Genomic DNA, 13,245 nt, shown 5'->3' on the forward strand with positions numbered 1-13,245 from the left:
CACCTGAGAAGCGGGCTCGATCACTGCAGGCCTCCCACGATCTCCAGGGAAACTGACAGGAGAGCCGCCTGCCCGGCATGGTGAGATTGTGTGTTTCAGCCAAGTTGAAACACCGATCTCTGTGTGCCTTTCACAGAGCCCCCCCACAGTTAGCAAGCACATTTAGGCTTACATTTAACCCCTTGATCACCCCCGGTGATAAACCTTCCCTGCTAGTGTAATTTATTCAGTAACAGTGCATATTATTTAGCACTGATTACTGTATTAATGTCACTGGTCCCCAAAAAGTGTCACTTAGTGTCAGTTGTCCGCCGCAATGTTGCAGTCCCGCTAAAAATCGCTGATTGCCGCCATTACTAATAAAAAACAAAAAAAATGTCCGAAAATCTATCCTATAGTTTGTAAACTATATAACTTTTGTGCAAACTAATTAAAATACGCTTTTCGGTTCTTTTTTTTTTACCAAAAATATGTAGCAGAATACAAATTGGCCTAAACTTAGAAAAAAAATTGATTTTTTTTACAAAAAATTATTGGGAATGTTTTATAGCAGAGAGTAAAAAGTAGCGTTTTTTTTTTTTTTTTTTTTTTTTCAAAATTGTTGCTCTTTTTTTGTTTATAGCACAAAATCGAAAAACCGCAGAGGTGATCAATTACCACCAAAAAGAGAGCTCTATTTGTGGGAAAAAAAGGACATCAATTGTATTTGGGTACAGCGTCCCACGTTAAAGTAACGCAGTGCCGAATCCCAAAAAATGGCCTGGTCATTAAGGGGGTAAAACCTTCCGGAGCTGAAGTGGTTAAAAAAAAATATAGGGCTAACAATCACTTGAAGATATTTATGTCTCATTCTGTCACATGTCCCAAAAATAAGCAATGTATTTCTCATTTCAGGAAAGGGGAAAGAGCTATGCCGATGATTGACCTTTATCCCATTGGCTAGATCAGGGATCCTCAAACTACGGCCCTCCAGCTGACGCAGAGCTAATCATCTCATGAGGCTTTGTAAAACTCTGACATTCACAGACATGGCTAGGCATGATGGGAATTGAAGTTCCTGAACAACTGGAGGGCCATAGTTTGGAAACCCCTGGCTAAATGCATATCCATAACCACTGATATATAGAGCAAATATATTCCAATATTACAGAGCCATTCCAAACTGCATACAGCTGCTTCCGGCTATTTGGCCATTATCAGTGAAGTGTATGGAAACGATTGTTTTATGGATTAGAGTTAGGGACCCAACAAGAGAGCATAACCATACAGATGTTGAGAAAGGACTAAAGCAATCAAAGCCCCCGACTCATATCAGTATGCAGCACTGTTATAAAAGTATTTATTATCTGTAAATAAGTTCTTCTTCTATATGCACAGAACACAGCAGCAACACTACAGTTATATCAGTTTTAAAGAAGTATGTGTAAGGAAACTGGATGAAAGAAAACTTAGAATTGTTGCCCATATGAATTGGCCTTCCTTTAATTTTTCACGGTACATTTGAAAATAGCTGGTTTACTATAGGAACCACCTGCCCATCCCTTTCCTTGCTGTTTGAAAGCTCTGAAACTTTGCTTCTCAATGCTAAAAACAAACGTTCAGGTTGTTCCTCTGATGGGTTAGTGCCGGTTCACACTCCGCGTGTGCGGCGATCGCATGTAATATCGGAGCGCACTGCTCCTTCATTACATGCGATCGGCTGTGCGGTGCGAGTTCAGCCATACATTTTGTATGGCTAAATTCGCACCGCACCCGCAGCAAAGAATCACATGACCCTTTTTTGCAGCCGCATCAGGATCGGATCGCACAGTGGTTCACACTTGTGTGATCCGATCCTGTGCGAACTGCAAGATGGCACTGCGATATGCGATCAAACTGGGGGTGTTGTTAAGATTTCATTGACACCCCCAGCGTATCGCATATGGCAGTGTGAACTGCCAGGGGTGCGTTTGCGATGCGGGAACAGGCTGCGAATTCGCAGCCTTCCCGCATCGCATAAGTGTGAACCGAGCCTTAAGTGTAAAAAAAAAAAAAAAAAAAATCTATTTACTTTTATATGCCAGGGCTATTGTTTTTTCTTTACCTGCAAAGAACGAATATGATGTTGTGGTAAAACACTGTTGTTTGTTTATTCTAAAGCAAAATTCCAGCATTTCTGAATGTGGTGGACATAGCTGGTCTTGTCAAAGGGGCCAGTATGGGACAAGGCTTGGGGAATGCGTTTCTGTCCCACATCAGTGCCTGTGACGGAATCTTTCATCTAACACGTGAGTGGCTTTTGATCCCATACATGAACATCATGTTAAATAAGTGCATTGAAGCTCCATTTTTGTGTGAACAAAATGATAAAAATTTCATATGGGTACAATGTTGCATGACCGAGCAATTGTCATTCAAAGTGAGACAGCCCTGAAAGCTGAAAATTGGTCTGGGCTGGAGGGGAGATAAAAGTGCTCAGTGTTGAAGTGGTTAAAGAGTATTAGCTGGTGTTGGGCTTTATTTTGTTAGTCATTTATGTAAAGTCCATGTTAATTTTCTAGTCCATCTAACATACTCTCTCCACAAATGAATAAGGCTGCTGCCCAAGAGTGGCTATGTTGCTGTTATATAGATGCAGTGAAGACGCGCGCGTATCACCCTAGGAGAGGAAGTGTGTTAGTGGTCCGATCACTATGTGCAAATAAAGCCTAAAAAAAAGAAAAGAAGAGCAGCCATCACATCTAAGGCCTGGTAAGCTGCAAAAGATAACCTTTTTGGTTTTGAGTATAGATATACTTGAAATCCACTTCCCAGCCAAGTTTTTAATTTTTTGTCAGGCGGGAAAGACCAGAACCCTGTCAGGTTTTATTGTGGATTGGGTCATCTTGTTGGGACAGGAAATAAAGTGAAATTATGCCAACAGTACTATAAACCTGACGTGACCCAAGAAGTATTTACCCTCCTTGGTCAACCTCCTCATCCCCGAAGTAAATAAAGCTAAGTGCCATTTTGTTTTAATGGCGGTTAATATTCACTCTCATTAAGTTTTTTTAAAAAGAATAAACATACATACTCACCTCTATGCTGCAGCATCGGTCTGATGCTCCTCCATGCAGCAGCTGTCCCCTACCTGGATCTAAGCCTGAGAACTGAGTGATCACATGACTGCTGATCGCTCAGTTCTCTGTCCGCTCTGAGCAGAGAGCAGTAACTGTGAGTGACCACTCTCTGCTCTGCCCAACCAACTCCAGGCTAGGGATGTGACAGGATCTTTCCAGAGCCTGGAGCAGCTGTCACATCAGCTGACAGCAGGTTTAAGCCTATTGTTGGCTTATTCTGAGTCACAAGAGAGCACAAGTAAGTGCATTTTGGCCATACTTCTCCTTTAAAGCTGAACATTTGCTAAAAAAAAAAAAATCTCTGTTTATTTATTCACATAACTTATGTAATGAAGTGTATCTCACATTGTGCAGGCAGCTGAATCATGGGGAAATCTTACAACATGATCTGGGAATGGGAGAAGGAATCCTGTGCCTGATCACTCTCCCCCACAAATCGTGTTGCAAGCAGTGTAATCAATGAAAGAACTTTTCTCAATGGAGAAGGAGGGATCGGGCATGTCCCAGTCGAACCATCTGTCCTACTGTTCTGTTTGAAGACCCAAAGCTGTTAACAATTGCAGCCCTGAAAATTCAAAGACAGGAAGAGGACAGGACATCATTGCAGTGAAGATTTGATCAGGATCCAGATGCCTGTACAACGTGGGACATACAAGTGATGTAACCAAAGCTGTAGAATTTTTTTTCTTTTTTTTTTTTGCTAAACTTTGTGGTCGTAGTCAACATTTTTAAAGCTGAAGTTTAGCTGTGGAAAAAAAATTCAATAGCTTTAATGAGCTAATTTACCTGTAATGAAGTGTGCCACACATCGAGCATTTAGATGGATTCTAAAGAAACTGCCACTGCAGGGATGCCCTGTCCTCTTCCTGTGTCTCAATTTTTAGCACTGCAGGAAACATTAGCTTTGGATCTTCTGTGAAGCTGCTGTAAAAAAAAAGTTCCTGACAATGACCTTCCCCCATCTTCCCTCCCTCCATTGAGAAATGTTCTTTTGTCGTTTACACGGCCTGTAGCACAATTTGTAAATTAGGAGGGACTGATGGGTCATGGGGTTCCCTCCTCAATTCACAGATTGTGGTACCGGCAGTGAAAGCAATGAAATAACTTTTCTCAATGCAGAAGCGGATGGGTCCTGGTCAGGAAAGGTTTAACACCAGCTTTATTGAAGATCCAAAAAAATTAACTACTGCAGCACTGGTAGTTTTGAGAAAGGAGGTCAGGGAATCATTGCACAGAGAACTTCTAAAGGATCTAACTTGTACAATGTGAGACGTACTTCTTTACAAGTAAATTAATGCTCACAAAGCTATAGAGCAGGGGTGTCAAACTCAATTTAATCGCGGGCCGCATCAGCATTATGATTGCCCTCAAAAGGGCCGGGTGTATCTGTAAGACTAGATGTCAAGAGCATCCCCTACCCTTACATAAGACGTCAAGAGCCTCTCCACCATCAAAAGTTGAGTCCCTCACCCTCCCTTGCATGACAGTACACCTCCCTTACCTTGTGGTGCTGCTGGGAAGAAGCTGGAGGCATTGCTGGAAAGCAGAAAGTATATGGTCTGGAAGAGGACTAGAGCTCTCCTGCAGCTACAGGAGAGGTGCGAGGGCCACATAAAATGGCCTGGAGGGACGGATTTGGCCCGCGGTCCTTGTGTTTGACACCTGTGCTATAGAGAGTTGTTTTTTTTTTTTTTTTGTGCTGCTAAACTTTAAATTGTTACAGGAACTGGAGGGGAGGGGAAATGGGTATCCCTGTTCTAGTGAAAACTGCTTAATAATACCTCGAGTTGATGAGATTTTCCCCTTTTTATGCAGTGTCTCTGGGTCAAAAAGTGAAGTGAAATTTCCCCCGGAGGAGCACTGACAGCACCACAAAAAAAAAAAAACTTAGTGGTATATGCCATTTTCTACTTGGGCCAAGAGAAAATGGTTGCTTTTGCATTTTACATACACTTTAAAGTAATACTAAAGACACGGTTTAATTTACATTGTTCCTCTATTTCTGTATATGGATGATACAGATTTTAATAAAAAAAAAAAAAAAAGTAGTACCTTTTTCCTAATCGATATACAGCTGTCACATGATCCAGCTCTTCCCAGCCTGTCTGCAGGGAAACATGAGCAGGATAAGCTTCTAGTCCTCTGCTATTGGTCACATGTTCCAAAAAAAAACCTTAGGAATACAGAGTAAAAAAAAAAAAAATAATGCCAAGAAACTGTTTTAAATTACCCTCCGAATATAAATAAATAAATATATAAATAAATATATATATATATATATATATATATATATGATCAAATCCTTATATTTTGGCAATAGCATGGTGTGGGCGGTTATGGGCTGTGTCACGCCCCTCCAGTCTTTGTCTTAGAATAAGGGGGAGGTGAAGCCTCCATCAATCTATATTTAACATCCCTCCCTAATTGTGTTTAGCTGGTTAGTGGGCTTGGAGGAGGAGGGATGGAGTGGGCTGTCATTTACCACTGTGTATTCGCCCATCTGTGTGACTATAGTTACATGGGATGCTCATATGTGATAAGGAGGAAATGCTCAGCATAGGAACTCACTGAAAAGCATGTGCACAGTCACCAGACTGCTGCATACTGCGGATCGTGCAGGAGAATGACAGAACGGCCGTCTGCCTATGTAAACAAGGCAGACAGCTGTTCTGTCACAGACGAAGAGTGAGATCTTGTGTTTCAGCTAAGTTGATCTCTTTTCCTCAAACACATCCATCCCCACACAGTTAGAAAGCATTCCCTAGGAGCTTAACCCCTTGATCACCCCTAGTGTTAACCCCTTCCCTGTCAGTGTAATTTATACAGTAACAGTGCATTTTTTAGCACTGGTCACTATTGCTGTCACTGGTCCCCAAAAAGTGTCACTTAGTGTCAGATTTGTCCGCCGCAATGTCGCAGTCCCGCTAAAAATCGCTGATTGCCGCCATTGCTAGTAAAAACTATATATAAAAAAAAATGACCTAAATCTATCCCATAGTTTGTAGACACTATAACTTTTGCGCAAACCAATCAAAATACACTTATTAGGATTTTCTTTTTACCAAAGAAATGTAGCAGAATACATAATGGACTAAATTAATGAAAAAAATAGTTTTTTTTTTAATGTTTTTTATTGGGAATGTTTTATAGCAGAAAGTAAAGAAAATATATATATTTTTTTCAAAATTGTCAGTATTTTTGTGTTTATAGCGCAAAAAATAAAAACTGCAGAGGTGATCAAATACCACCAAAAAAAAGCTCTATTCGTGGGGAAAAAAAATACATCCATTTTATTTAGGTGCAGCTTCGCACGACCGTGCAATTGTCAGTTAAAACAACGCAGTGCCTTATCGCAAAAATTGCCTGGTCATTAAGGGGGAAAACCTTTCCGGAGCTGAAGTGGTTAAAGCGTAAATAAACCTTCCTATCCTTTTCAGCTCAGGAAGCTGCCATCTTAGCTTCTGTTTGATCAACAACTGGTATGTTCCTGCTTATGTGATCAGTTATGACCCCAGCTTTATGATGGTTTGACAGTTTGAGAGTGCAAGCAATTGAGACAGTTAGCATTCCTAGCATCCTGTTGTTTTTTTTTTTTTTAAACCGTTAAGTCAATGGGTTTACTTCTGCTTTAAATAAAACGTATAGTTTTTTTCTTACACCCAATGCAGTCTTAAAGGGATATTAAAGCCTTTTTTTTTTATTTTTTTATAACAAACATGTTATACGTACCTGCTCTGTGCACAGAGCAGCCCAGATACTCCTCCTTCTCGGGTCCCACGCCTGCGCTCTTGGCTCCTCCCTCCTGCCGGGTGCCCCCACAGCAAACAGCTTGCGGTTGGGGCACCCAAGCAGGCACACTCACGACCTGTGGCTCTGTGTGTCCATTCACACATGGAGAAATGGCTCGGCCTTGCTGCCTCCGTCATCAGGAGTGAGAGTTCCCAGAGAGGCAAGGGTCTCTTGTACATCGCTGGATTGAGGGGGGCCTGCTGCACACAGGTTTTTTTACCTTCATGCATAGAAAAAAACGATCAGTGTATTCCGACAGCAGTGGGTCCAAGTATTAGAATACAATGTCGCAGATGGAGGGATTCCTCCTTGTTTGTGTGGATTAAGGAGTCTGTTTTTCTCTTTTGTTCAATGATGGACACAGATCCTGATTCTTCTTAACTGTTGGGTTATACTGCCCCTTACAGGAGTAGGACACTAGGCAGGAAAAAGCTTGACTACGCCTATGGGCAGTCCCAGGAGGTATACACCCACTCTCAGCTATAGGCACTCAGTTTTGTTACAAGCAGTGTCTCTTTTATTATTTTGTTCCTGTGATAGCCAGAATGTTTCTTCCTCTGGAAAAACTCCAGACATTGCAGGAGACCATTCAGCTTCTGTTGTTCAGCAGATGGTCATCCCTCCGGGCTTGCATGCGTGTGCTGGGCCTGATGGTGTCCACCCCGAGGCAGTCTGTTTGCATAGTTCTACAAAAGATCTCTGCTAAAGAGATTCTGGTGAAATGAGTCAAGGGTCCACTGTCTGTAGAGGTGGCTTCACTCTCTGGCACATCGACGGGGAAAATCCTTCCTCTCCTGTACTGGACGATTGTCTCCACGGGTGCCAGCCTACCTGGGTGGGGAGGCATCCTCAGCACACATGTGCTCAGGACTCCTCTGGACTCTGGCAGAGCCCAGACTGTTGATTAGTGTACTGGAACTCCGAGCGATCAGACTTTGGCTCATTGGACAATCGTCTTCGAGGGTGTCCGGTACAAATTCATTCAGACAATGCCACGGCCGTGGTCTATGTCAATCACCAAGGGGGCACAAGAATTGTCATAGTGGCTCAGAAAGTAGCCAGCATTCTCAGGTGGGCTGATTGATTCATTCCAGCCCTCTCAAACGTCTGCCACAACTCCTGTGCAGGATTCAGTTAGAAGGGATTCCGGTCTTTTTAGTGGCTCTAGACTGGTCTCGCTGGTCTTGGTATGCCGATATGGTACAGCTGGTTGCCAATGCTCCTTGGGGACTTCCTCTCAGGGAGGATCTGCTGTCCCAAGGACCAATCTTTCATCCTGCTTTACAGTCGCTGGCTTTAATGGCTTGACTGTTGAATGCCAGGTGCTAAAGGGTGGAGGTTTGAATCTGTGATTCCTACGCTGTTAAAAGCTTGGAAATCTGCCTCTAGGAAGATCTACCATCATACGTGGAAGGTGTACATTGCGTGGTGCGAGTCTCTTGGGGTTCATCTCTTGGGGGGGGGTTGAACAAAGTTTGGCCTTGAGTACCATCAAAAACGGGTATCGGGTTTTGGCTGTCTTTTTCCATCGACCTTTGGCCACATACTCCCTTGTTCGTACCTTTTCTTCAGGGTGTCCGACATTTGGTTTCTTCAGTGCAGATTCTGTTGTCGCCCTGGAATATTAATGTGGTGCTTTCAGCTCTACTGAAGCTTCTCTTTGAAAATATTCAGGAGGTTTCCCTGCTTACGTTGCCCCAGAAGGTGACCTTCTTTGGGGGCTATCACCTCTGCATGCAGGGTGTCAGAACTGACGGCGTTATCCTGTCGTTCACCTTATGGTGCTTCACAAGAATAAGGTGGTGCTTTACCTCCGTCCGTCATTTCTTCCTAAGGCGGTCTCTGTCATTTGAATGAAGACATTGTGTTGCCTACCCTGTATCCCAGGCCTAAACATCTGAAGGAAATTGCCTTGCATGTCTTGGAATGTGGTCCGGCCAATTAGGGTGTACCTGGCAGCTACGTAGTCTTTTAGGAAGTCAGACTCTATTTGTGCTCACGGACGGACCTCACAAAGGATTGTCTGCTTCTTTTGCGACCATTTCCAGATGGCTCAGAAAGACTGTGGTTCAGGCCTATTGCATCAGGAGTCAGGTTCATCCTTTTCCTGTTTAGTGCACTCTACAAGGGCACTTAGTGTCTCCTGGGCTTTCCGTCTTCAAGCATCAGTGAGGCAGGTTTTGCAAGGCGGCCACCTGGTCGTCTGTGCACACGTTTCCAAAGTTTTTTGTAAAGTGGTTGTATTGGCATCTGCGGATGCTTCTTTTGGTTGCAAGGTTTTGCTGGCTGCTGTTTAGAGGACCTGATCCTCTTTGAGGGTGTATTGTTTTTTTCAGGTGAGCTCCAGTTGTTTATGGTTGAGCTCTGTTACCTGGTTGGCTATGGTTAGCCTTGGGAATTTTTTTCTGATGTTTTCCCACCCCTCATGTTTAACACTGCTTTGAGACGTCCCAATGGTTAAGAAGAATCAGGAGTTGTGTCTGTTGTTGTGTCTGTCAGCGAACGAAAGGAAAAATTTGATTTTTGACTTACCGTAAAATCCATTTCTCTGATATTCATTGACAAACACAGCACCCATCCTTCTGTGGAGTTGGCTTTCTTCTGACACTACTTGTAACAAAACTGAGTGGCCTATAGCTGAGAATGGGTGTATACTCCCTGGGACTGTCCATAGGCGTAGTCAAGCTTTTTTCTGCCTAGTGTCCTACTCCTGTAGGGGGCAGTATTAACCCAATGGATAAGAAGAATCAGGAGCTGTGTCCGTCAAGTAGATCAGAGAAATGGATTTTACGGTAAGTCAAAAATCCCTTTTTGTTTTTTTCAGCCAGCGGGTTGAATGAGAAATAAACAAACTGTCTATGGCTAGCTTAATTCCAGTCTTTTTATTCATTTTTAATCCCACCTCTATTGTGGACTAATGAACATTCGCATCATAATATGATCAGTATTACTCTTTGGTTTGCCCTCGCCTGCCATATGATATCACCTTGGCTGCTGAGGCCCAGAGCACCGCATTGTGGGGGGTGGTATGTCTCACATGTTTCCTTATACCTGTACTGGGATTTTAAATAGATTGTGGCATGTAGCAAAACTGAATGTAGTTAAAGACTGGTTTGCTTTAAATATTGGCCTAAATATAAATGAACATTGAAAATGTGGGGAGGGATTCAGTTTCCTCCCCTAATTTATACTTTAACTTCTGGCCCCCTATACATGTGATTTTGAAGTTCCTGCACCCCCCCTATACATCTAAGGCTTAAGTTTCTGCCCAGGGCACGTAATATAAAAAACAAAGTGTACACCGAGCTGTGTCTGTTATCCCAGGTCCTCTTCCACTCCTCACTTCACTCACTCTCCACCTCACTTCTCCTTCGCCTCTGACTCATGGCTGGGCAGAGGAAACAGACCCAGCTGCTGAGACCCGGCCAAACAAACACCTTAATAAGACTGCTGTCTGATTGGAGGAGGTGGCGGACAGAGAGCAGCCAGGACCCCCTCCCTTCCAAATGATGGACTAAGGAAGGGGACACTCGGCCAAGCAGACACTGCCATGGTACATCTGAATGCGAAACATGCTAGTTCTCATCTTACCTAGTCCTATTGGATGCTGTGAAACAATAGCCCAGACTTATATTTTTCTTTCTAATATTAGCCATTTTTGCAGTGTCTCCTACTACCAGTGCTGTCTCAATGAAGTAACTGCAATGTTCAGGACCCCCCTAAGGTCTACACTGCTGTCTGCCTGTGCTGTGCCCCAAACACACAAGTGTCAAGTGTTGGAGCTGAATAGGTACTGCAATCTGACCAGCACCTTCTATAATTGACCTCTCAGCATCACACATGAGCATTGCCAACTAGAGATGTGGCCCTGCTGCGGGCATAAAATAGAGAGAATGCACGCTTCCTTCCTGAGCTTAGGGGCAAGCTATGTGCACGGAAGACAGCAGTGTGTTAACAGAAAAGGAATTCAAACCTTTAAAAATAGAGTATGTGAAAAATAATGGTATTAATAAATACACATAAATAGAGAACTGGCCTTTTAGAACAAGGGCTTAAAACCTTAAAGATTATATTTTAAAAAAATCCAAATTAGAATGAAAATATCTGCTCTCTCTATTGCTTCTTTAGTAGTTTAATAGATAAATGGCAAATATTGGCTGTTTTTGGCACTTAAAATTTTAATTGATCAATCTCCCTGGTTATCGCTTCTATATAGCTAATATTGTTCCCACTAGCATTTATTGTGAGTCCCAACTATAGTGAGCAGGCCTTCTTCCAGCTGTTCTTTCCTCGTGGATAGTTGTGCAGGTTACATGATATGCACTATTAATAGCTGGAAGGATTGGTCGTTGTGACGTGGTTCTGGAGCAGCACCACTTAATGTTCACCTTTTGAAGACCAGATTATGCAAATGGTATTTAGACATGCATGAATCTGTCACTTCTAGATGGCAAAAGGTGCTTGACAATCCGTTACTATATATACAAAGGTAGTCTGATTTTAGCTGTCATAAGGCTGGGATCCTTGTCTGTTTGCTGACAAGACAGACCTCCCATTCAGTAATTTTATAAACTCCATGCTGGGTCAACACTGCTGGTGGTTCATTCAGTCTTTTTAGATGTACAGCAGAAAAGGGCTTCTGATATGAGCTTTGCCTATCTGATCCATGCACAATAAGTGCTATTGACAAAACACTGCTTATAGCAATGCAGGGACTTTCATTTTGTTGCCAGTCAAGAATTCAAATTTTTTTATCCAGTACTAAGTGTGGAACATTTGTCAGAAAATTAAGTCCTGATAGATCACTTTAGGCTGGCTCCTTTTGCAGGTAAAGCTATGCAAAACATTAAAAATAAGTGTCTATACATAAGTGTCTATACTGTTGAAAATCCATTAAGACATTGTCTCACCCTGCCCTGCACATGCTTAGTTATTCTCTATTCTCAACACTGTGCCTGAAATCTGAGCCACTAGAGGCTGATCAGCTGACGGCTTTAGGATTTACTTTTGCTGAAGGGGGAAGAAAGCAACAGGAATGACCATGACTGTGCAGAGGGAACATAGCTTAGGGAGGGAGAAAAGAAAAGCTAGAGAGGTGACGGAACAATCTCTGGTGCCAGGGAGACACAAAAATCTTAAAAGGATAGTGTCTTTCCTTATCTCCCTTATGATCTCTCCTTTCTCCCTCATTGGCAGCCTATGAACTTCAGCCCATTAAATCTTCTTTCAGCCTTCTTTTCCAACTGAGCGAAGTCATACAATCAAAGCATGAAATGTACATATTTTATTTGAAAAAAATGACATAAAGTTTTTTAGACCAGGGTTAGACCAGGGAGAGGGAGCGAGATTCCAATAAGGAAGTGTGACTGCTCTGGGCTTTTAACAGCTGGAGGAAATTTACAACACGTGCTAATTTTGTGTATAATTGCAGAGATTTTTCCCTTCACTTCCTCTCCCACAGCCAAAGTGAGAGGAAATCCCTACAAATTAGAGAAATTACTTGGGGACCCCCAGGTCACCAGAACTAGTGTCCCCATTGGAGGATTTCCCCTCTATTACTGGATTTTCAAAATGTGTTCAAAGCTAAAGGTAAACTCTAGTGCTAAATTCACAGTTGAAATATCCTTATGTGCTAAATTCACAGTTGAAATATCCTTATGTAAACTGTCTTATCTACCAAAGAATTTGTAATCCTGTGCAGCCACATTTGGCATTCATACCCCACTGTGTTAAAAATAAAGCATAAAACTGTGTCACCTCCCCACCCACAGTCTGATCAATGGGCAGTGAAAATGCAGTAAAACTGGTTGTCAACTGTGCTGTTTGTTTTTTCCTCCTGTCTGCATGTTCACTGTCAGCACTGTAGATCGTGGTCTGTGCATGCCAGAGTCTGGTTAGTTTCTTATGCCGATCTTTAGATCGTACTAAACATATAGGGTTACATCTCGCAGGCTGACACATTGGTGGACAGTAGAAGTCATAGCAATATATATATATATATATATATATATATATTAGGGCTGCAACTAACGATTATTTTCAAATTCGATTAATTGGCCAATTATTGTTTGGATCGGATATTAACCTTAAAAAAAAAGTGTGTTGTATGATTTAGGTAATATGTAAAGTTTAAAAAAAAAGGGAAATTTATAAATAACCAATGGCTAGGGAGCAAAATCTCCAATCCACTCTGAGAATAACAGACAGAAGAGATCTACTCTATATACTATTGGAAATTGAATCTGGTAAATATCATCAGACTCGGATCAAATTTTTTTATTTAAAGAAAAAAAATTAGGCTGTTTTGCCGATTTTCAGACAGAACTGTCATATATTATATATGACAGTCTCCCTTGTC

General features: G+C 42.2%; 1 protein-coding gene across 2 annotated transcripts in view; it reads left to right on the forward strand.

Annotated features, from left to right (window-relative positions):
* The window catches only part of OLA1 (Obg like ATPase 1), a 406,076-nt gene that overhangs the window by 42,471 nt on the left and 350,360 nt on the right, over positions 1 to 13,245 (forward strand). For both annotated transcript variants that reach the window (XM_082262049.1, XM_082262048.1), the window contains exon 4: positions 2,140 to 2,267. In XM_082262049.1, the coding sequence (XP_082118175.1) occupies positions 2,140 to 2,267 (128 nt within the window). The remainder of the gene's footprint in view (positions 1 to 2,139; positions 2,268 to 13,245) is intronic.

Source organism: Pelophylax lessonae (genome assembly GCF_965119305.1).
Source record: "Pelophylax lessonae genome assembly, chromosome: 6".
NCBI classification, from domain to species: domain Eukaryota; kingdom Metazoa; phylum Chordata; class Amphibia; order Anura; family Ranidae; genus Pelophylax; species Pelophylax lessonae.